Raw genomic sequence first — 26,129 nt, forward strand, 5'->3', positions numbered from 1 at the left:
AAGTTCCTGATCCGATATGGTCTGAGGGGATTGTTTGGATGACTCCTTTTTCTAGCAGCTTTGTAACTTCTAGTGCTGCTTGATCCCATTGACTGGGTGGAACGTCCAGGATTCTCCTGACTGGAGGGGGTGCTGATACAAAGGGGATAGCGTAACCTCCGGTAACTATTCAAAGCACCCAACGATCCTGGGTGATGCTTTCCCCAGGCTTCCGGATGCAACGAAATTCGGCCCCCGACTGGCTCTGGAACAGCAAAGTCGGGTAACGCCTCAGGAATGCTGGAATGAAGAACCGCAAAAGGAATCATGGTCTCCTGAGTTGCGGGGGCCTCCTCTACCTCTAGGATGGCGTCTTCCAGAATAATTTACCCCTCCTCTGCCTCTGGAGGGGGACTCACCCTGAGCTGTACGGAAAGGCCTCAGACTTCTTGAACTACATTTTCCCCCCTCTCCGAGCCTTGGGGTAAGGCCTAAAAGGGAGAGAGAAACGGGCCCCTACGGCAGATGGTGTCTTTCACTCCTGTTTGCATCAAGTGAGGGTGTCTTTCACTTTGGTCCCAAAAAGAGAGGACCCATCAAAGGGGGCATCAGTGAAGCGAAATGACACAGGCACATCCAGGCTTGCCTTCTGAGAGCTACACCTCAGCTAGCTGCCCTACTTGCCCCTTCGGCTGCATAAGATATGAGCCTCATGGACAAGTTGACAATGGAACCAAGGGTAGACAACTGGTCGTTAACAGTTTGCGTTACCGCCTCAGGCATGTTACCCATCACAGTATCTCCTAGCTCCTTAAGGAGATCTCTTTGGAGCAGAGTGAAATGACAAAGGTAATTCAGCGACCGCAAGGTAAAGGTCGCCGAAGACAGGGTATGCTTCCCGTACCAGTCCATACTCCTGGACTCCTTGTTAGGAGGATAGACGGAAGAAGAAGCCTCTGCAACTTCCTGCTGAGTGGCTGCCGTCACCACCAAGGCATCTACCGAAACCCCTTTGACTCTTTCCCCGGGGGAGCAGAAAGGAATTTATTTGGACGTCTGGGCACCGGTTCCACGGAATCAGGGTTCTCCCACACCCTTCGACAAATCAAATCCAGGAGTTCATCGAAGGGTGGAGACACCCAGGAGGCAGAGGGTTGAGCTCCAAAGGCCTTGAGGAATACCGACTCCTCCTCAGAGGGGATCCTGGAAGGTCAGTCGCCTCTCCGTCTCAAAATCTCCAGGATGTCGGAGAAAGAGACATCGGAGGACAACTTGGGGGACCCCTCTGACTCCTCGAGGTCAGTATCAGAGGTGAGGGACTCATCCTGGGAGTCTCTGTGCTTCCTCTTGCACTTCTTTCTGGGGAGGCTCCTCAGGCACCGACTGAGGGGCCCTCAGAAAGTAGGGGACCGCTCAAAGGGGTATCCCTAGACCTTCGGGCTCCGCCATCCATGGATAGGCCGGCGTCAGAGGCTCTAGCCAGAGTGTATGGGGATGGAGTGACCGATCCAGGTGATGTGACTGACAATCTGGGCAGTGCGCTCCTCATGGCCTCGAAGGCAGGTCCCCGCGAATCCGAGGACCGACCCGTCTCCGGGATCATGACCGGAGTCGAGGTTTCCCCGAGTCGATGTACCGAGAGGGAGGCTCGGAACGAACAGGAGTCCCAAGGTACCCCCCCTCAGGTCCGACTGAGGAAACCAGAGTACCAAAACCAGAGGACAGAGCCAACGCCGGCTCCAATAGACTCGCCTGGGGTATCTGAGTCGACGCAAGGACATCACTCGGCGCGGGGCACTCCGGCTCCGACAACACATGGGTGCTCGGAGGAGGAATCATCGGTACCACGACAGGGACTGGCTCCGGAGCCGACTTTGTCGGAGCCAAAAACAGTTTAGCTAACACCGGCGACCGCAGGAGCCTCTGGACCACCCTATCCACATCCAAATCAGACAGCCTAGAGGATTTGGAAGAAATAGGAAGAAATAGGAGATCTAGATCTCCCAACTGGAGACTCATGCCTGACACTGGGTGACCTGCTCCAAAGAGGTTCTAAAAGCATCGGAGCCGAGGTAGACTCCAGTACAACAGATACCTCCTGCGGCCCCGAGGACAATGGAGCCGAGGAGGTAGTATCCATGTCAGAGTCCTTCTCCTTCGGCCCCGAGGACAGTGGAGCCGAGGAGGAAGTATCCAATTTACAAACGTTCTCCGATGGCTCTGAAGAAGCAGACGGAGCCGGAGATCTTTTTCTTGGCCTTAGTAGGCTTAGACTTGGTACTAGAAGGCGGAGACGACTCCAAGGCCCCCTAGAAGGAGGGCTTGATCAGACCCTTCAAAATCAATTTATTTTTACGTTCCTGCAGTACCCTAGGACTAAAAACATGACAGAGACTGCAGGACTCTTGCAAATGAATAGCACCAAGACAATAAACACAGATGGAGTGTCCATCTGTAATGGACATTTTATATCCACATTTTGTACACTTCTTAAACCCGGAGGGTTTATGTTCCTTTAGTTATTTCGACATGGCAAGCAACCGCGCCACACACAACCGACAAAGTCAAACACAAAAGGAAGGCGGGAAGACCAACAAGAAATGGACAAGGAAACTAACTTAAACGCTTCCTAACAGGGAGTAACTACTAACACAACAGCACAACACAACAAGGAAACACTCTGTAGAGGACTAGGTCCTCTAACTTAAATGGACCTAGCCCACGAAAAATAGTAGGGATACCACAAACACCAAACTCTCAAAACCTCACACAACAACTAGTCAGGTACAACGATAGCTATCAAAATAGCTTTTGTCAAAAAGAAGACTGCTAAAATACTAAAAGCATTTTAAAAGGGTACTTAGCCACAGCCAAGCGAGACCATGTCCTAAGTCTACGAGCGGCAAATGAGATCTGGGGCTAGGGCGAGGTGTATCTTGGGATACTGGGTTAGCCCAGCCAATTAGAGGCTTTGTGCTAGAAAAATAGTTGGCCGAGTCGGAGCCGAAAATCGGCTCCGAACCAGTGAGTAAAGAATGGAGGTGAGATAGGACCACATAACATCAAGGGTTCTTGTTTAACTCACATGAAAGAGAGCTTGTGGCTGGTGCACAGTGACTGTCAAGTAAACTCAGTCCTGAATGCATGTATGACAAATGCACTGCATCAAGGGAGTACTGTTCTTGTCTTAGAATGGGCAAACTGACCTCTCGCCCAACTTAAATTTAAAATATATAAATGTCTTGGGCCATGGACCCAGATGTAAGATCACGCAATAGTTTTGTCCTCAGTCAGGATTGACTAACCATGACTTACCTGCAGGTTTGGCCTCAGCTTCCTTAAGCTCTGTTGCTCTAAGCAGATAAATCTGAGGGTTCTGTAAGCCCCACGGCCCAGCCAATCACTTACAGGACAAGTAGGGCTACCACCTGCCAAAGACAGACTTCCTAGAGTAGCTGGTAGCTGCATAATTATCCTAGTTATCTGATCCTTTGCTACAGCATCAAAATGGCCCAGTTTCTCAATACGAAAAGGAAGAAGCTCTGACCTTAGATAAGCCAAACTCTTTTATTAAAGCAAAAAATATGTATAAAATGCAAAGCTTTTGGGTGATGCCCTCTTCCTCAGTGCTAATAAAACTAAAGTAGTCACAATGAATCATTTTATATAACAATTCAAAATAGGAACACATGAGACAGCCAACCAATCGAAAGTTAAAATCAATTAAAGCATTACAATAAAGTTAATGATACAAAATCATTCTAAAAAGTCAAAAATATATATAATAAATATTAAATAAATCATAGGTTGGTACTAGGCCATCAGCCCTAGGGCATATACAAGCCTAGCTATAACAATTTCCTGGCTATTTCTTCCCACACTATTTACTTCCCTGGATCCCTGTCTAGCAGGGCAACTGACATGATCATCGGGGTGAATTTCCTTTCTCCCATCCAATCATCAAGGTTCCTTTTGAAGAGGGCCAGAGAGGCACTCTGCTTGACATGTATGGGCAATCTATTCCAGAGTCTGGGGAGTCTCTGAGTCAGGAACCTATCCCTCCAGCATGTTTTGTTTATTGTGATGACAAGGTTTAGATCCCTGGAGCGTGTGGCTCTGAGTGATTGGGATTTCTTTAAGTGTAGCATGTCCAACAGCTCTGGGTTTGACATGGCCTTGTATGTTAAGCAGAGATCGCCTCTGAGTAGACGATATGCGACAGTATAGCTGGAGTTTTTTTAAGGCGGTCTGTATAGGGCATCTGCTTTAGGCCTGTGATTCTTTTAGTGAGGTATTTCTGCGGCCTTTCCAGTTGTTGCAGATGTCTTGAGAGGTACATACCAAACAGGGCTTTGTATTCTATAATGGGTCTAATGAGGGATGAGTACAGTGGGACAATGACCTCCTTTTTTTCTGGATGAAAAGCACTTAGTGATGAGGTGTGCCACATAGGATTTCTTGACTGTTGTGGCGATGTGGTTATCGAAGGTGAGACCACTGTCCACCTGTGTCCCTAAGTTTCTTATCACACTTTCAGTGTTTAGTGTACTGCCACCTATATGATAATTCATGGATACAAGTTTTTTTACCAAAGGGGATAACTTTTAGTTATTTACTTCCCATAACTTTAGATGTTTGGGATCCATCTCGCCTACATTCTGTACTGATGGGTTCGGAGCCGATCCTCGGCTCCGACTCGGCACGCTATGCAATAGAGCGAAGTCTCTAATTGGCTGAGCTATTCTATACCCCAGGATGCACCACCACCAATTCCCCAGATCTTGTTTGTCCGCACACATGCACCCACACATGCACTGCTGATATAACATTGTCAGATGTTTCAAGATGAAACGGTCGAACTCGAACCGTCCGGTCTCTTCTGATCTCCAAGGCAGGGGGAAGAAGGGTGGGTATTAGGAATGTAGGCGAGATGGATCCCAAACATCTAAAGTTATGGTAAGTACATAACTAAAAGATGTTATGTGATCCTATCTCGCCTACATTCTGTACTGATGGGACAGCGTCCCTAGCACCTGATTCCTGGGTGGCTCACTGGAAAACACTCCTGAGAACTGTGGAACCGAAGGAAGCTCGCCCCCGAGATGCCACATCCAATTTGTAATGAGAAATAAAGGTGTGAGGAGAGGACCAGGTAGCCGCAGCACAAATGTCACTAATGGCAAGCTTAGCATGAAATGCTGTTGAAGTAGCCATAGCCCTTGTAGAATGAGCTTTCACAGTGGTTGTAAGCTCTCTATTAGAAAGAAAATAAATATGACTGATACAGTCTCTGATCCACTTGGCAATAGTGACCTTCGTGATGGCTTTGCCCAATTTATTGTCTGAAAAGGACATAAACAACTGATCTGTTTTTCGTGTTTGGTGCGTCCTACCTAAGTAGAAACGCAATTGTCTGCGGACATCCAATGAATGGAAGATATATTCTGCTCTGAATGAGTAATTGGGGAAAAAAACTGGAAGTTCCAAAGACTGTTGAAGACAGAAACTCGAACAAACTTTGGGAACAAAAGATGGATTAGGCCTAAGGGATACTCTATCCTTGTGAAAAAACAGGTACGGCGGGTTGACACATAGGGCTTGAAGTTCCGAAACTCTTCTGGCTGATGTAATTGCCACCAAAAAAGCGGTCTTCCAGGAAAGAAATTTCAAGTCAGAAGTTGCTGCCGGTTCGAAGGGAGAAAAGGTCAAGGCACCCAATACGAAATTGAGATCCCATGGTGGAGCAGGATGAGAAACTGGAGGACGTAGCAGCCCAGCACCTTTCATGAAAGCTTTACACAACTTATTGCTCATCAAAGGTGGGTCTATACTTGCATGAAAATTAGAAATAGCTGCTAATTGAACCTTAATGGTAGAGACCGAAGAACCTTGATTGAATAGGGAAGCTAAGAATTTCAAAACGTCCGCCACCGGGGCAGCAATGGGATCTAAACCCCGGAGTTGGGCCCAAATGGCGAATCTCTTCCATTTACTATTATACATTTTCTTAGTCGAATTCTTGTGGGCCGAGGACAAGATATGTATAACTTCTGAGTCTAAAACCTGGTTCCTGACTATAGTCGGAAGTGGAGGAGCCAAGCTGTTAACTTCAGTGAGTGAAGGGACTGGTGAAGCTGTCCCGACAGGTGGATCAAGAGATCTGGAACCTGGTCCAGGAACCATGGACCGTCCAGTGCGTATTTCCGAAGAAATGGCAGCCAGACTTGACGAGGCCAGTATGGGGCAACTAAAATCATCTTGCACTGCAAGTGAATCGCCTTCTGGATCACCCTGGGGAGAAGGTGAACCGGAGGAAAGGCGTACAGTAAGCCGGTGGGCCAAGCTTGGACTAGGGCGTCCTTGGGAAACCTCCCCAGACTTGGGGTAAGAGAAAAGAACCGTAGACATTTCGTGTTGAGGGGAGTTGCAAAGAGGTCGCAACAAGGAGTTCCCCATGAAGATCTGAGATGCTACTCTGTCATTCAGAGACCACTCGTGCGGGGAGAGAATGGTTCTGCTCAGTCTGTCGGCTATCACATTGGATCTCCCCGGAATATGTGTTGCTACCAAGAAACGGTTGGTTGCAACAGCCCAATTCCATACTCTCATGGCCTCTCTGCAAAGAGGGTAGGAACCTGGTCCCTCCCTGCTTGTTCAGGTACCAGACTACTGACATGTTGTCTGACTGAACGGCAATCATACCTTGGGGGAGGTAGCAGTGTAGTGCTTGAAGCAACAGAAGCACTGCCCTCATTTCCAGTATGTTGATGTGTAGGGAAGTCTCGTCGGGGTGCCACTTGCCTTGAACTGACCTGCCCAGGTAATGTCCCCCCCACCCCGTCTGGGAGGTGTCCATAGTCAAAATGGCCACTGGAGGAGGAGGAACGAAAGGTCGCCCCTGATCCAGGTTGGACGAGGTAAGCCACCAACGGAGGTCCTGTTTGCACATCTCCGTAATTATAATTTGGTGACTGAGAGGAAGTTCCTGATACGACCACTGGACTGACAGGAGCCACTGGAGAATCCTCATGTGTAATCTTGCTAAGGGGACCAGGAGAACGGTAGCAGACATGGAACCCAACAGTTGTAGGACCATCCTTGCTGGGGCTTGGCGTTTGAGGAGCAATGCTCGGACTTGAGATTGTAATGTTTCTATTCTCTCTGTAGGAAGATAGACCCGCATTTGCCTTGAGTCTATGTCTACCCCGATAAACCGTATAAGCTGAGATGGCAGCAACACAGACTTTGCCCAATTGAAGGTGATTCCTAGGGAGGTTCCTAGAGTTATAGTGGCTGCTAGGTTCTGTAATAGGTTCTGTAATAGTAGATGCCTGGAGGTGGCAGTTAGGAGCCAGTCGTCTAGATACGGAAACACCTGGAATCCTAGACTCCTCAGGTGAGCAGTCACCACCGCCAAACATTTGGTGAACACCCTGGGGGCTGTGGTGAGACCAAAGGGCAGTGCACAGACCTGGAAATTACTGTCTCCCAGGCTGAAGCGCAGATGTCTTCTGGACGCCTGATGTACCAGAATGTGATAATAGGCGTCCTTGAGATCTATGGAGCACATCCAAACACCTTTCTCCAGTAGCGGGAGAATGGATTGTAAGGTGACCATCCGGAACTTGGACTTCTTGACTGATCGATTCAGGTTGCTGAGATCCAAAATGGGCCTCAAGTCCCCGGTCTTTTTTGGCACTAAAAGGAATTTTGAGTAAGTCCCTAATCCGGTCTGGTCTACGGGGACCGGTTGGATGACTCCTTTTTGAAGCAGCTTTGAAATTTCGATGGCTGCAATATCCCGTTGACTGGGTGGGGGGTCCAGGATTTTCCTGGATGGAGGGGGGGGTGTGAAAAGGGGATGATGTAACCTCCGGCGATGATTCGGAGCACCCATTGGTCCTGAGTGATACTCTCCCAGGCCTTTAGGTGCCTCGAAAAACGACCCCCGACTGGCTCCGGAGTTGCGCAGTCGGGCAATCCTTCAGGGATGCTGAGAGGTTGAAAAGCCATGAAAGGACTCGCGGTCTCCAGTGTTGCGGGGGCCTCTGCCACCTCTGGGACGGCGTCTTCTGGAAAAATTTCCCCCTCCTCTGCCTCTAGAGGGAGGATCGTCCTGCTGTGAGGGGTAATTCTTCTGAGATTTATAAAACCACATTTTCCCTCCTCTTTTAGCCTTGGGATAAGGCCGAAAGGGAGAGGAAAACTGTGCTCCTACGGCAGTCAAAGTTTTACCCTCTTGTTCACAGCGGGTCAAGGTATCCTTTACCTTGGGTCCAAACAAAGAGGACCCATCAAAGGGAGCGTCGGCAAAAGAAGACTTGAAGGCCTCCGCAAAATGACACAGGCGGAGCCAGGCTTGTCTCCGTAGAGCAACACCCGTACCCGCCGCTCTACTCGCCCCCTCGGCTGCATACGAAATGAGCCTCATGGACGAGTTCGATATCGACGACAGGGTAGCCAACTGAGAGCTAACCGTCTGGGCTAACTGCTCAGGCAGGTTACCAGAGAGGGTATCTGAGAGTTCCTTGATCAGGTCCCTCTGAAGTCTAGTGAAGTGCGTGAGGTAATTCAGAGACCTTAATGTAAAGGCTGCTGAAGAAAGGGTGCGCTTCCCGTACCGGTCCATGGCTCCTAGACTCCTTATTAGGGGGATGGACGGACGTCGAAGCCTCTGCCACATCTTGCTGGGTAGCAGATGCCACCACCATAGCATCTACAGCCACACTCTGTGAGAAATTCCTTTTCCGGGGGCGCTGACAAAAATTTGTTAGGGTGAGCAGGCACCGGTTCCACAGAATCTGGATATTCCCATGCCCTTCGAGAGATCAAATCCAGGAGCTCATCGAAGGGCAGAGACACCCAGGAGGCGGAGGGCTGAGCCCCGAAGGCCTTGAGGAACACCGACTCGTCAGAGGAAGGGGGTTTGGTCTGCCAGCTGCCTCGTTGCTTGAGGACTTCCAGGATGTCCGCAAAGGAGACATCATCCGAGGACGACTTGGGGGACCCTTCTGCATCATCAAGATCGGTGTCGGAGGTGATAGACTCGTCAGGGGAGTCGACGTGCTTCCTCTTGCACTGTTTTTTTCTTGGGGGTTCCTCCAAAGACTCTTCAGAGGGACCTCCAGGAAGAGGAGGACCCCCAATGGGGGTGACCTCAGGCCCCAGGCCTCCGCTGTCTTGAGACAGGGGGACTACAAAGGACCCAGTCTCCATGCCTGGGGAAGGTGCCGGGGAGGTAGCCAAAGAAGATTTGGCCAAAGCACTCCTCATGGCTCTAAGGGCCGGACCCCCAGAATCCTGGGAAGGTCCAACCCCCAAAGCCATAACAGCAGACGGCACTCCCGCAGCCGACGCACCGAGAGAGAGGCTCGGAACCGAAACCATCAGTCCCGAAGCGTCACCCCCAGGGCCGACCGAAGAGGTCCGTGTACCGAACTCCGACCCAAAGGCCGGAGTAAGGGTCGGAGCCGACCCGGACACCTCCATCGGCTCCACCAGCACCGACTCCAATGGTGCCGAGGCTGTTGGAGGAGGAACCAAGGCTAAAGGGTGGACCATCGGCTCCAAAGCCGACTGGGCTGGAGCCAAAACTAACTTTTTGAAGACTGGAGACTGAAACAGCCTTTGGAGCACCCTGTCAATGTCCGAATCTGACATCTTGGAAGATCGGGAGGAGATTGAACAGGTCCGACTAGACTTCTCCACCGGCTCCAAAGGACTGGGGGACCGGCTCCGAATTGTCTCAATCAAAATCGGTGCCGAAGGAGACTCCATTGTAATTTCCCTCGGTGCCGAAGAGGACTTCGGCGCCGAAGGGGAAGAGTCTGAGCGAACAACCCTCATCGGCTCTGAAATCAGCGGAGCCGATGAGGGTGATCAGTCGCTCGAAGCTCCAGCCATCGGCTCCGAAGCCAGAGGAGTCTAGGCTGGAGGCATCGAGGCAGACCGTTCCGCCCTCGGCTCCGAAGTCCGTGGAGCCGATGGAGAAGCCTGCCTAGATTTCTTAGTGGTCGGTTCCGACGGGCTGGTTGGAGCCGACGATTTCTTTTTCTTTGAGGAAGAAGAAGAGGAAGATAAAGCCTCTTCAAAGGTAGGCTTAATAAGTCCTTTTAAAATCAATTTATTTTTCCTCTCTTGGAGGACTCGAGAGGAAAAAGCCTGACACACATTACAAGACTTCTGAAGGTGTTTGGGTCCTAAACAGTACACGCAAAGGGAGTGATCGTCCGTTATAGACATTTTGTAATTGCATCTAGTGCATTTTTTAAACCCAGAGGGTCTGTGCTCTTTTGACATAATGCCAAACAGTTAGAAAAAAACACAGGAAAAAACTGAATAATCAGAACAAACACACTTACAGTAAAATATAAGTTAACCAAAAGGGTATTGGTCACACAACAGGAGGGCCAAGAACCCTCTAACTAAAAACGGGAACTTGATCACCTCACAAAACACTACACAAAAAGGCTCACTTACGCAAGAGGGGAAGGCCCCTCTAACTTAAACGGAAACCTTTCCCTGAAAAACAATTTTTTACCACAAAAAAGTTCAGAAAACTCACTCATACACAACGATAGCTGTTAAAACAGCTTTTTGGTTAAGTTTAAGAAAATTCCTGACAGAAAATTCTAATAAAGAAAGCACTTAGCTCAGCCAAGCTCGAGACCACGTCTTTGCTTTGTAAGCGGCAAACGAGATCTGGGGAATTGGTGGTGGTGCATCCTGGGATATAGAATAGCTCAGCCAATTAGAGACTTCGCTCTATTGCATAGCGTGCAGAGTCGGAGCCGAGGATCGGCTCCGAACCCATCAGTACAGAATGTAGGCGAGATAGGATCACATAACATCTATACATTTCTTGGCATTGAGCTTGAGCTGATGGCTCTGGCACCAAGCATCTGTTTCTGTAAGGCCCTTTTGTAGAGTATCCACATCATTTGGGGATTCAATAATGGCTCCCAGTTTGCAGTCATCTGCGAACTTTGTTAGCCAGAGTCCCTTAGTGTTGGCCTGTACTTCAGAGAAGTAGATACCAAACAAGAGCGGTCCCAGGACTGAACCCTGAGGTACTCCACTTGTCTGGAGCTGGATTTGGAGTCGGCTACTTTTACAGTGTGGGTTCTTTCAGTAAGCCAGTTAGCAACCCATTGGGTGACGTAGGGATTAATGCCCAATTTAGTAAGTATCTATGATTCCAGAGTGGGGGATGGTGTCAAAGGCCTTGGCAAGGTCTAGATAGGCTGTGTGGACCACCTTACCCTTGCCCATGGCTCTGGAGACTGATTCGAAGAAGTCAATCAGGTTCAGGAGACAAGATCAGCCCTTCACGAACCCAAACTGGGTGGGGTCCAGTGTTTGAAGTTTGCCAATGTCTTTGTTTATAAGTTCCATGATAATACGCTCCATGGCCTTGCAGATAGGGCTTGTCAGACTGATGGGACGGTAGTTTCCAGGATACAAGGTGGATCCCCCCTTGTAGAGTGGGATAACTGCAGCTGTGCACCACTCAGTGGGCACGAAACCTGAGGTGAGGCTATGATTAAACATGACACTTAGGTGAGGTGCCAGTTCATTTTGTAGTTCATGTAGTACACAGCCCGGGATGTCATCTGGTCCCATGGATGCTGTATTCTTAGCTTTGGAGAGTGCGTTTTTTACCTGTGTGGCCATTATTACCAGAATTTGGCAATCTTCCGGTATTGAGATGGGCCATTTAGGGGGTGAGAGGGGGGTGAAGTTGGCACCGATTCGATCTGCCAGGATATTGGCAATATCCTTGGGATCAGTATATTTAATGCCATTATGATTTAGCTCAGAGCAAATCTGAGCATTGCCATTTAGATTCTTGACAGTTATAGAATGCCTTGTGGTTGTCTTTGGAATCTTTAGCAATTTTATTTTCGTAACTAGCTTTGGAGGATTTTATGAGGGATCTCAGTTTCTTACTGAGGCTTGTAAGGGAGTTTTTTGCATCCTGGGATTTTCCTCTTTTCTGCAACAGTTTCTTCCTTTTGTTGTAAAGTTTGTTTATGGCAGGGACCACCAGATTGGCTTCCTTTTTTTGGATGACAGCACCTTGGTTCTATTTGGGATGGCACGATTCATGCATGAGTGGATGTGCTCGTACAGTGCCTTAGTGTAGGATTCAGCAGTTGAACTTTTAGTTCCCATCTGCATGGGTGTCATGAAGTTTGTCACTTCTGACTTGAGTAGTATGAAGTTAGCTTTGGAGAAGTTTTTTATGGAGGTTTCCTTACTGGGGAGTGGGTTGGGATCTGGATGTTAAGGGTGATTAGCTTATGGTCAGACCTGACTAATGAGGGGGTGACCATAGGTGTGGAGCATCGATTTCCCATGTTGGTAATGACCAGGTCTAGAATATTGGACCCCCCCCGGTGGGACTATGGATTAGTTGATCCAGGGCGTTGGAATTTATGAATTCCAAGAACCGTTGGGCAAAGGTGTTGGTACAGGAGTAGTTTTCCCAGTTAATGGCAGGGTAGTTTAAATCACCCAGTATTATGGTGTTTGGTTCTATCTTAATATTTTCCAGTATGTTTAGAAAGGTGTAGTGAGAATCTTGGGGTATGGTGGGGGATGTGTAGCAAGCTACAATTTGGATTGCAGTCTTACTTAGTGTTAGTTGCACCTGGAGAACTTCAGACGCATTGTGTTGGGCAACTAGCCTGGTGGTGTGAATATCCTTGGTGAATATTGACACTCCTCCACCTTTAGTGTTTCGGTCCTGGTTTGGTGGCCGAAAAGTGTGGTAAGAGTTGTAGCCTGGTATTGCAGGGGTGCTCTCTGGAGCCTTGAACCAGGTCTCAGTTACTGCACAGATATCGATGTTTTCCATTTTTAGGAGTGCCTCGAGAGAGTGCATTTTGAGGTTTAAAAATCAATGAAATTGCATTTGTTTCTTGATTAAAATAGGTTTAATTGTAACCATACTATTCATGCCAGGTTTAAAATCTGATTGTAGTCTTAAAATCCAATTGTATTCACTAATCTATAGGGCATTATTAACCTCTCCTCCTCTCATGTGTTTATGTTTATTGTAAATTGCTCTAAATCTAAATTCATGGTCAGAGCCAGCTTCTAGAACATGTCTTGCAGAGCATTTGTCTGAATATTTCTATGTATATCAGACTTATGCTCTATAATCTGATCCTTAATTCTGCGACTACACTTACCTACATAAAAGGAAGTACATTTGCTGCAGGTTCCCAGGTGTACTACATTTGTAGTACTGCAAGTAGCATAGCAATTAAAATTTATATACCTTCCCTGTTATTGGAAGTATGACAGTATTATCAGATATGATATCGCTACAACAGCTACAATTATAGCAAGGCTACGTCCCACCATGTCTATTAGTTATCTGCTCATTATCTTTTAGTCTAAATTCTTTACAGCATAACCTACTATTCAAGTTCTTGCAATTCCAACAGGAAAATCTAAGCCTATCATCCAGCTGACAGTCTAGTTCTGGCACAGCCCTTAGAATATTCAAATTTTTTATATTATTTGTCATTATTTTTTCTAGTATACGTGGTTACATATCTAATTTTATTACCCTGTACATGTCTGTCAGCATTCAATCCCTGACCTCCAGTTTCCTTAAACAATGGTTTAGCCTTGTTCTGCCTATTGTTAATCACTTCATTCACAGCTCCTTGTATTACTGTATCATTATAGCCTCTCTCCTGGAATTCCAAAGCCATCTCATCCATTTGCTCTCTGCATTTTATTTCATTTGTATTAAGTCTACTGACTAGTTTACTGTGTCTTCACAATCCCATTAGATACATGTGGTACATGCATACTCTGCCTATGTGTGTATTTGTTCGTATGTACTTCTTTCTTATAAATGCTAGTGTTTAATACCCCTTTCCTTTCTATTTAGCTTTATATCCAAGTAAATCATTTGACTATGAGAGCAGACCATTTTGAATTTCGAGAAATCTATAGTCCTGTCCAGATATTCTATATACTTAAATCAATGTATTCTTACCTCCTCCCCAAATTAAAAAACAATAATCAACAAACTGTTGATATAACAATACTTTAGTACATTGCTATTACTAAACATAAATTCATTTTCCTATTGGTTTAGTACTAAATTTGCATATGTGTTTGCTATGGCCTTACCTATAGCTACAACAGCAATTTGTAAATACGGTTGATTTTCAAATAAAAAATATTCTTGGTTAGGACAATCTCAAATAATTGGCATGCATTTTCAATGTCCCTTTTCTGTAAATCCATATTAACACAAAAAAAATCGCTTATGTCATTCAAAGCATAACCACTGGGGAACACCGTAAAAAGTGAATTAATGTTAAATGTGACAAATAAAAAAAATCATTAGCTTTGATCCTATTTGTTCCCTGTACAAACAAGGCATTCAAAATTGCAATCTAATAATCTTATCTGTGATAACCTTGATTTGCTCGCACAAACTCTGTGTGCAGAACAACCACCTCCAATCTTTGTAAATGAGATGTATTTGCCTTTGCATCGCAAAAACCCCTTAGGATTTCACAACATGATTTTCCACATGCAGATAATTTATAAATACCATTCAGTCTCTTTCAATCTTTGCTTGATGAAAGTGCTGCATCCCCCCTGCAGTGTGCATATTTTCAGTGGCACTACTTTGTACTTTACATAAAATGAAAACTATCACATGGCAGCCCATTTGTGCGGTTCAGCAAAGTTAAGTTCAAACCTCCTCTATATGACCCTGTGACTCTATTCTGTTTCTACTGGACTAACATAAAATAAAAAATAAATTCCTGTTCAATCCTTCCAGCAATATCATATTACAGATATAAAATATAACCTGCGATGATACTGACACCTACTGGTATTATTACTACCACCACTTTTCTCACTATAGACAACACTCGTCAGCACTTTCTGTGACTATGTAGTCGGCCAACAACCTGCAAGGAGAAGCAGATTAGGAATTAGATGCTTCTGAAGGATATGATGGAAAGACTCATACTAAGAAAATGGGTGGTCAGGAGGGAGATGAGGGGATCAGGATGCCATTGATTAGACAGTTGTACTGAGAAGCACAAACGGTGGTAGTGATGTTTAAGGAGCAGTTAGAGCTACAAAAGGTAAAAGCAAAGGAAGCATTTGTTGAAACTAAATACAGACAAAGCACCGATTCTGACTGCTGTTAACACACACCATAATCTGAAAGGCAGCATAATCATGGCACCCAATAAAACAGATTTTTGAGCAGGTGCAGATCTTTTCTCCTACATGTGAAGTAACAGCTATTTATCAAGTGCTGAATACATCTTCAGTAGGTTTATGAGATAGTTCAATTAAAGTAAAAAAAAACTGCAGACTTGTCTCACACTTTGTGTAACTTTGGTAAAATAAAAAGAAAACCACAAGTGATGATGGAGCACTAGATCACTCAAAATGAACTTTAATCCACTGGTTTAGTGCTTCTTCATTCTATATTGGGAAAACCAATAGGCAACTTAAAAACAGAATGTATGAACACTATTACGCCATCAAAAAGAAAATTTTAGATAATGCTCTTTACTAGCACACTAAACTGTGTGAGTAGCAATAACAGTGTTAAGTTACTTTTTACAGTTATAGATCATGTTCCATTGGGCTTTAATGGAGACAGAGATGGGGAACTAGATTTTGGAGAGTTTAAATGGCAGGTTTTATTAGATGCATGCAGGGCACCAGGGCTTAACAATGGTGTCAACTACAAAGCTGTGTTGAAAAGAAAAGCTTATTATAACAAATGTAAATAGTTTATGTGTTTGTTAGAAATGTATGCTTTATTTAAAATGCATTTTTATTTTAAGTAAAATGAGATTTGATTGGTGTGGTGTGTATTGATGGTATAAAAATGAAACAGTTTTTCAGCACTTTGTTCTGAAGAAGGCCTAATTCTTGGACTGAAAGCGCTAAACCAGTGGATTAAAGTTAATTTTGTGTGATACAGTGCTCCAATCATCACTTGTGGCTTTCCTTTTATTTTACAGTTCACTTAAAGCCAATCCACAGTTTCTGCTAAAACATTTAAGCTCTATTTTGAAAATGATACATACATGTGCATGTCTGGATATATCTACATTGTACAGTAAAAACCTAAATAGACACTGATTAATGAGTACGTCTTCCATAATCTACTTTTATCTGTATGTGAGAGTTCAGAACAAATATGGCAATGGAAACTTTCCTCATTTTCTTTTTACATTCTTACATCCTGTGTTTCCAAAAAGTACCACTACAGCATACACGTAAGAAATCACATCTACACCATAACCCTAAAAATACTGATTTCTAATAGATACCTTTTATTCATATCATTATACACAAGCGAAAATTGTATACCATTCTACTGACAACACAGCTATCCACTAACGTCACATTGCCATTCCAGTGCAAACTAACATTAAGCATGGTGCTTGGTTTTCCTGGTGCACTTGTCATTCCAAATGGTCTACCCTTTCCTAAAGGATGTAAAACTATAGCTGGAAACAAATGAAAATGGTACAGTGGGGCATGAAATACAGTGTACCGCCCAGCAAACTTCCTTCATATTTACTGAACATAACCCAGAACAACTAAGACCACAATAAAAGAACCACTTTTCAGCTACTCTTACTGAAGAACTCATTACAGCCACTGTCCTGGTTAGTTTAAGTAGGCAGCAGTAAAGAAGACTGGGACAACTTTTTGCTTTGCCTTCTTTCCCTCTGCTTCTGAAGCAAATTTCAGTTGGGAGATCTGATATGTAAATCACTAAGAACGCTGGATGGTTGAGTACAATTAATGACACAACGTCATAAATACTGTAGGCAAAGTCCTACACATTAAATTATAGGCACAGGTACAGTCCTATGCTGTACTTAAAATCTGAATTAAGTGACAGAGGTACACATGTTCATAGGTTCACATGTTAGTACTAGGTGAACTGCCCCTTCTGGGTCATTTTAAGCCTAGCCAGTTACCTCACTTGAGAATCAAACCTTGCACTTTGTATCTGCAAGGTAAGCACCTTAACCTTTATGCTAACCTCCCACAAAAAAAGGTGCACCCCCCCCCCCCCCCAGTCAGGGAACCGAAATCTGGTCTCCCACATGACAGTCAGGAATAGATACTAGTAGTATGCAACTACTGGAAAGCAGTCAATACTACAATCGAACAATCCTTTAACACTAGATTACTTACCAAAAGATATCCTCTGAACTGGTTGTATATTATTGCTGTTAGCATATTCATCAACAGAAAAGTGCCTGTTTAAAAAAAAAAATAAATAAATTTAACACAGATTCTTTAAAAAAAAAATTTAACACAGAAACTTTTTAATGCTGACCATTAAATTGTGGGCTACCTTTTTTGACAAATAGCTCAAAGAAAATAATTAACTAATGGATGCAAAAATCAGTAATAGCACAGAAGCTTTGAAATGGGAACGGAACTTCAGTTGCATAACAGCTAGGCTGGGATTCTCCAGATTAGCCAATTGGTGTCTCAGATGAGGACCAACACAGTGACCATTTGTCCAACTCAAGGTTCTCTACTGTGCATTCTCGGACAAGAAAGGGTATTTACATATCAAACAAGCCACAGTGGTTTCATGCAATCCAAATGAACATGTTCATCTGTAAAACAATCATCCAAAATTCCCTTTACATTTAAATCTCAGATGCCTCCATTCTTCATCACAGTTCACTGTCTTAATGTACCTGATACTGTTTATACTGTACTTACGGAATACCACACAAGTTAGGCTGGAATACCAAAGTATGCAATATCACAGGATACCTGCATGCCTCTGGTGTGTTGTACAGCAGGAGACAAAGCATAGTGCCTTAAACACAAGAAAAGCTGTGATGCCCTATTCTACAACATACCAGGAATGCATTACTTCTGATATATTCTGGATCCTAGCATTAACAATGATTATTTGAAACTGTTAAACTTATAAAATTAGAAGTTATGTACCTACCATAACGTTCCATGTTAGTTGTCTTCTTCTCGCCTTCTTTCTTGCTGGATGGGTTCGGAGCCGAACCTCGGCTCTGACTCAGCCACTTTCAAAACTCGAGAGCTAGTTCCACCGGCTCGAGGTCCCCTATATCCCACAATGCTAGGCGGTAACTACTCAGATCTCGTTTGATAGCTAGACCAAGCAAAAAAAGGCCATCTCCAAACTTGGAGAAAATAATCCACCTCTAAACCCGAAGTTAAAGAACCCTAAACCTAACAAGGGAAGAAGAGGTGGACAAAAGTGGGAATAAGATGCAAAGATCACCAGAAAAAAACAATCCTCTAGGTCTGTCCAGGCTTGGGGGAAGGAGGGTGGGACGCAAGAAAGAAGGCGAGAAGAAGACAACTAACATGGAACGTTATGGTAGGTACATAACTTCTAAATGTTAAGTTGTCTATCTCGCCTTCATTCTTGCTGGATGGGACCGCGTCCCTAGCACCTTGTCCCGGTGGCGATCGAACAGACTCTTGAGTACAGTGGAACCAAAGTTGGCTCGGCCTCTAGAGGCTAAGTCCAACTTATAATGAGAAATTAAGGTATGGGGAGAAGCCCAAGTAGATGCAGAACAAATCGTGTCAATAGGCAGTCTGTCTTGAAAAGCTATAGATGTGGCTAAAGCTCTAGCTGAATGAGCCCTGGGTTTGGATGGCAACTGTTGATGTCTGATCTCATAAACAAGGGTAATCAATGAAGTAAGCCATCTAGAGAAAGAAACTTTAGAAACTGGAAGGCCCATTCTACTTTCTGCATAGGAAATAAACAGTTGATCAGACTTTCTGACTTGTTTGGTCCTGTCTAAATAGTACCCAAGTTGGCGATGAACGTCTAAACAGTGTAATTTTTGTTCTGATCTGTTTGAATAGTCAGGGAAGAACACTGGAAGCTCAATAGTCTGATTCAAATTTGCTGGTGAAGCTACCTTAGGCAAAAAGGAAGGGTTTGTACGTAAGGATACCCTATCCTTATGAAACAATAGATAAGGGGGTCGACTGCACAGAGCATGGAGTTCAGAGACTCTTCTAGCTGAAGTAATAGCTACCAGGAAAAGAGTTTTCCAAGATAGCAACTTCATTGAGCAAGAAGCCGCAGGTTCAAAGGGGGGGGGAGAATTAAAGACGCTAGAACCAAGTTCAGATCCCATTGAGGAGGAGGATCCTTGATAGGTGGTTTGAGGAGAAAAACTCCCTTTAGGAAGGCTTTACAGAGCTTGTGAGCCATAATGGAAGACTCTGAAACACCTACATGAAAGTTAGATATAGCCGCCAACTGAACCTTGATGGTAGACGGAGACGAACCTGAGTGGAAAAGCTCGGCTAAAAAATCCAGGATAGATTGAATGGAGGCAGTGAAAGGATCTATATCCTTTGACTGCCCAACAGGAAAAACGTTTCCATTTGCTATTATAAATCTTCCGAGTGGAAGATTTATGAGAGGCTATCAAAATATCTCGAACTGAGTGGGATATTAAAGGAAGCCTGGCTAAAGCTGGAACTGGAGTAACCATGCTGTGAGGTGGAGAGAGGGAAGGGAGTGGTGCAACTGACCCGACTGATGGGTCAAGAGGTCTGGAACTGGGTCCAGATGCCAAGGTTGCTCCAACAGATAACGGTGAAGAAAAGGGAACCAAACCTGTCGAGGCCAGTAAGGGGCAATGAGGATCATGGAAGCTTTCAAAGCGATGGCTTTCTGAATTAATTGAGATATCAGTGGGAAGGGTGGAAAAGCATATAGAAGTCCCCGTGGACTAGAGCGTCTCTGCTGGGGTGGCCTGGTTGGGGAAAGAGGGTGAAGAAATCGTTGCACTTGCTGTTTTGAGGAATAGCGAAAATGTCGCAGCAAGGCCGGCCCCACTTTTGAAAAATTTCCTCCAACACTGAATTCTTTAGAGACCACTCGTGAGGCATGAGAATAGCCCTGCTCAACTTGTCTGCAATCACATTGGACTTCCCGGGAATATGCGTTGCTAACAGAAATCGCTGAGAAGAAATTGCCCACTGCCACAGTCTGAGTGCCTCTCGACATAAGGGGTAAGATCTGGTTCCGCCTTGTTTGTTGATGTACCACACTACAGACATGTTGTCTGTCTGAATTGCTATAGTTCCCTTGGGAAGAGAGTCTTGAAGGGCTTGCAACGCTAGAAGCACTGCTCTCATTCTCTAGGACATTTATGTGCAAGTGGCACTCGAAAGGCTGCCACATGCCCTGGACCGTCCTGCCCTGGTAATGCCCCCCCCCACCCGATCAGGGAGGCGTCCGTTGTCAATGTAGCAACCGGAGGAGAGGGAACGAAAGGTCTTCCTAGGTAGAGCTGGGGGGATGTGATCCACCAAGATAGATGATTCCTGCATGATTGAGTTATCACAATAGAGTGGGACATTGGAAGTCGTTGGAATGACCATTGTGTGAATAGCATCCATTGTAAGATTCTCATGTGGAAGCGGGCTAAAGGGAGGAGAGGGATAGCCGCCATTATTCCTAAGACCTTCAGGACCAGTCTGACTTTGACCTTGTTGCTCTGCAAGACAAGAGAGACCTGTCTGTGTATGTCTGCTACCCTTTGCTCTGTGAGTCTGGCTGACATGTTGACTGTGTCTATATTTGCGCCTATGAAGGTAATAACACGACAAGGCGACAAGACAGACTTTTCATAATTTATGGAGATGCCTAGTGTTTGACATGTGCGTAAGGTGACAAAAATGGATGAGTATAAGTTCCAAAATTGAAGTGGATGATCCAAAACAAAAGTTGGTGAATCCAATAAATTCTTTTATTTTATTGTAACCAGTTAAGCGCTTTCGGCTGTACCCCAGCCTTCATCAGAACAACTAAAACACATAAGCAACGTGGTATTTATACACACCCACATCCAATTAACAGCTTCTCATGGAATTTAATTAAATGGTAATCATAATAAAAACGTTAAAATAGGCGCCAAATATTTTAAAAAGCACAGTACTCAATAATATGTAAACATTCCCCTACACTAATAAAACACTAGATTTATAAAAAACTATAAATAATTATAAATGTGTATGTATGTATATATATGAATTTAAAAATAAAATAAAATAAATGATAAACTTGAATGAACTTGCAAACACACCAAAGGTGAATGAACGCCAGGAATACAGGATACTGTGCTGGAAACACTTAATTTATTGACATAAAATAGGTTGAGCTTACAGAAGTAAATCTGTCTTCTTCAGAACATCATAGCATGGAATCATGACGCTTATATATCATAATTGAAGTAAAAGCCCACCTAAATTGTAATTAAACAATAAATCAATTATTAAAACAGTGCTATCTTACACATTTCATACAAATGCAATGTATACATCTTGCTACATAACCACACTAAAAATATAGTTCATATAATTTACGAACCCTACTAATCTAAAAAGCAATAAATATCTAAATCACTATTTTATATATACTAAATAAGCAAAATCACAAATTATTAAAAACAGTTATATAATGCCATTTGATTATTTTTCTAAAAGTGGAATAAAATGCCTTCTAAAGTGGCTATCAATCAAGATATGTATAATATATATCAATCATGATATTGGTAGAAAAAAAATATTTGTGAGTTGAATTTATAAAATAAAATATATATATATGTAACATATTGCCCAATGCATGTAACACATTATGTGACATATGATATATAATATATAATATAATATATGACATACAATATAATATGGAATGCAAACATTATATAAATACTGTAATGAATATAACAACATATTGCACAATTTATTGAACTAAACCCTGACTAGTGGTTTTGTAGGAATCATTTCATTAAGGCCTGGGGTGGCTGCATCCAACCTTATCTGCCACCTGATTTCGTTCCCCAACAACAGCTTTTATGTTACCCCTCGGGTTGGGAAAAACAACATCTAGAATTGCAAACTTGAATAGCTTGCACTGTGGACTATTAATAAGATGTCTTGATAGTGCATTATTAATGTCACACTTCCTTATACAGTATATATGATCATATATCCTGTTTTTAAGCCAGCGTCCGTCTTACCCACATAGAAACTCTTGCAGGTTTGACAAACACTTAAATATATAACATGCTTAGATAAACAATTACCATTAGAAAACCAAATCTTACTCTTTAAACAATTGTTCAAAGTGATGTTGGGTGTATCCAAAATATAATTGCAATAATTACATTGGCCACATCTTCTAGTGCCTGTCCTCTTCACATTAATGTTTTTCTGAAATTTGGATTTTAATTCAATTATTCTTTTTAAGTTATTTCCAGTTTTATACACGAAGTGTGGCTCATCAGTAATCTTGCTTTTAATGGTCTGATCACTGGTCATGATATTCCAATTTGTGGTAATAATCTTTTTTACCTCTTTGAATATTTACCATATTGGATAATACATGACCTTGTGTATGTGTTTGTATTTTGCTCTCAGCCACTTCCTCTGACCCGCTATATTCGAACTAATATCTCCTCGGGTGTAGATTTGGATATACCCACCCCAAAAGTGGCTTATATTTTAATCCCCATTCATTCTTGACATATCCTGTAATGTCTTTCACCATATTGGTGGATATCCCTTGTCCAAGAACAATCCAATATATTCCAATTCTTGGTCCACTATATGTCTCTCAGTAGTCATGCAGCACGAATGCACTGCCCCTTGATAATGCCCTCTTGGTGTTATATGTGTGTGCACTACTATAGTGCAGGTAGCCATTACTGAAAGTATCTTTTCTGTGGATTTTGGAGTGAAATTCATTGTCCTTGCTGTAGATCTGGACATCCAAGTAATTTATACTGTGCCTATCATATTGATGGGTGAATTTGAGGTAATCCGTAGTATTGTTGATGTAACTAATGAATTCATACAATACTTCAACTTCACCATCCAACATTTAATAGATATCGTCCAAATAACGGACATATCTTTTAATAAAGGACATCCAATTTGAATTTAAAATGAATTCCACTTCCCAATCCAACAGTACCATATTGGCATAAATAGGAGCACAGGCAGTGCCCATGGCTACCCCGTTTTCTGTCTATTATACGACCCCACATAATAGATGTTATTATGGTCTAGAACAATTTCCATAAATTCTGTGAGGAGGGAGATGTCATCCTGGCCTAGTCCACTCACCCACCCCAGATACTACTAATAAATCTAGATATTCCGTCATCCTTAGGAATACAGGAAAATAAATCCTGTACATCTATTGTCACATAAATTAATCTGGGGACCATAGTTCCTTTTAAACAGGCCCAAAACTCCCAGGAGTCTTTCATAATATGTTCAACTATATCATAAATATGTTTGAGTTTATAGTGGATGACTTGTCCAAAGGTAAAGGCTTTACTGGCACTGCCAGATATGATAGGACGAAGGGTGGATCATATATATCCTTGTGGACCTTAGGAATGCCCGTAATAGTCGCCAGAATGGGAAATTCAACTTTAAGAAATCTATATAGATCTTCATTTATTCTATTTTCCACTATGAATTCTTCTAAGTATGAATCAATTCGACTGTGGGCTATGTTGACCTCATTTATAGAAGAGGGAGTATACTGTGTGGAATTATTTAGAAGATTGAAAATTTTACTTTTATATTGTTCCTGATCATAGAATACTATTCCCCCACCCTTGTCCAGTAAGAATGCAATATTATTGTCACACAGTGCTTGAATAGCATCCATCATGTCATTACCAAATTGTTGCCCTTTGTATTTGTACTTACATTTGTTATATAAGGAATATACCTCAGTATTTACTACATTTTCAAAAGATGTCAGTGTGTTACACATGGGTGGAGTGAAAGTACTCTTTTCTTGAGTCCCTCAATCTGATTTGAACTAATACTGTTCTGATTTTTAAAAATATACCCAAATTTAATTTTCTCATAAACAATTTTAATTCAACTAGGGTATCTGTTATATCAAACTTGGTGTCAGGTATAAATTTCATACCCTTAGAGAAAATTTGAAAAAATTCCGGTAATACCGGATGAGAAGTATAGTTATAAATCTTAATATCTCCACAGGAGTGTAGAATACTATTTTCCTTGGCATCTGAGTTAATACTTCCCTCTGTAATACTATTAGGAACAACATCTAAATATCTGGGGTTGGAATTATGAAGATTCACTGATGGTTGTATCTCCGGTTCCTCCAGGAGTTCTTTCCTCTCCCCTTCGGTTCCACCGTTCTCCATTTGTCCCTCCCATTGTCTAAAAAACAGTCATCTTCCCAGTTGTATTGATTAGGATGTCCTTCATCCTGTACAACTTCACTAACATAAGCAGCAGAGCGATTTGACTTGAATGAACCTCAGCTGGTCCCTATAATACATATAAGTTTCCATAAAAAATGTACCAAATATTTTAAATAATGTATATATATGTATAAAATCATCCTACCATAACAACAATATTCTAAATGAGAGTTACTCTAAAGCTAAGAAGGGTTTTATGCTGATGAAATCATTGAGACCAGGTGGTCTCGTCGAATCTGTTAAAATTTGCCATTTACTTTCGCACGATGACAATTTCATTTTCCAATCCCCTCCAAGGACAGTAGTATCCACCTGTTCTATTATTGAAAATAAAAAGCTGTGGTCATCACCCTTTTCCATAATGTGCTTGCACAATGCATTTTTGTTATCATGCTTCCTTATTCTGTATAGATGTTCGTAGATGCGTCTATTAAGCTGCCTCTCTGTTTTACCCACGTAATGGGCATTGCATTTACTACAGACAGCCAAGTACACCACCTGTTTGGTTTTACAGTTTCCCCTTATACATTTAATGGTGGTGTAACAGACGTCATCTAATCTTATACTTTTATTGTTGTTAATATATTTACATTGTTTGCAATTGCCACATTTCACCGTGCCTGTAAAAGTGGCTAAATTGGTTTGCATATGATTACCCTTCTCTAGTAGAGCTTTCAAATTAGGAGCTGTTTTGTATACACATCTCTGTTTGTTACCTAAGATCTTATCTTTATCTATAACACTCAATGTATGCCAATATCTTTCCAAGATATCTTTGATGATGTGTATACTAGGAGAATACATGAGAACACATACCCTACCCAGTGGTGATTCATGTGTACCCTCTCTAGTAGATGGTTTGTACAGGACGCCAAATATTGACAAGAATGGATGAGTATAAGTTCCAAAATTGAAGTGGATGATCCAAAACAAAAGTTGGTGAATCCAATAAATTCTTTTATTTTATTGTAACCAGTTAAGCGCTTTCGGCTGTACCCCAGCCTTCATCAGAACAACTAAAACACATAAGCAACGTGGTATTTATACACACCCACATCCAATTAACAGCTTCTCATGGAATTTAATTAAATGGTAATCATAATAAAAACGTTAAAATAGGCGCCAAATATTTTAAAAAGCACAGTACTCAATAATATGTAAACATTCCCCTACACTAATAAAACACTAGATTTATAAAAAACTATAAATAATTATAAATGTGTATGTATGTATATATATGAATTTAAAAATAAAATAAAAATAAACAGATGAATACAATTTGGAGATACATAACATCTTACACAATTCAGGAAACTATGAACATATTTCCTTGAATCAGGTCAACATTGGCCACAGGCGTATCGACCTCATTATTGAGTACCACCTTATAGACAATAGGATCTCTAACGAGACTTATTCTTTTTTAAAGGTAGATCATCCAGTGTTGGCCAAAATGGTGGGTATCCCCAAGATACACAAATCACTTGAACAACCACCCTTCCGCCCCATTGTATCAGGTTCAAGGTCCAAATCCTTTAAAATTGGTCAACTTATTGATGGATGGCTCAAGAAGGTTTACGACAACATTCCCCACATCATTAAAGATTCTTGGAGATTTTTGGGGGTCATCACCCAGGATGTGTGGGACACCAATTTGATATTTTTGACAGTAGATGTCGTAGATTTGTTCTCATGCATACCTAGGACTGAAGGCTTAGAATATTTTGAAAGAAGTCTTAAGAAATTTACGGACTATTCATGGGAGAAAATCAGTCTCATATGTGACATGATGTCACTCGTGTTGGACCATAATTACATCCTATCCCAAGG

At 42.8% G+C, this 26,129-nt stretch overlaps 1 protein-coding gene across 1 annotated transcript in view; it reads right to left on the minus strand.

Moving 5' to 3' along the window:
* TPCN2 (two pore segment channel 2) overlaps positions 1–26,129 on the minus strand; it is a 1,483,468-nt gene that overhangs the window by 755,429 nt on the left and 701,910 nt on the right. The window contains exon 10 of the mRNA XM_044082617.1: positions 17,200–17,264. Within this exon, the coding sequence (XP_043938552.1) occupies positions 17,200–17,264 (65 nt within the window). The remainder of the gene's footprint in view (positions 1–17,199; positions 17,265–26,129) is intronic.

The sequence above is a fragment of the Protopterus annectens genome, chromosome 9.part0, assembly GCF_019279795.1.
Source record: "Protopterus annectens isolate FY-2018-M chromosome 9.part0, PAN1.0, whole genome shotgun sequence".
Lineage (NCBI taxonomy): Eukaryota > Metazoa > Chordata > Ceratodontiformes > Protopteridae > Protopterus > Protopterus annectens.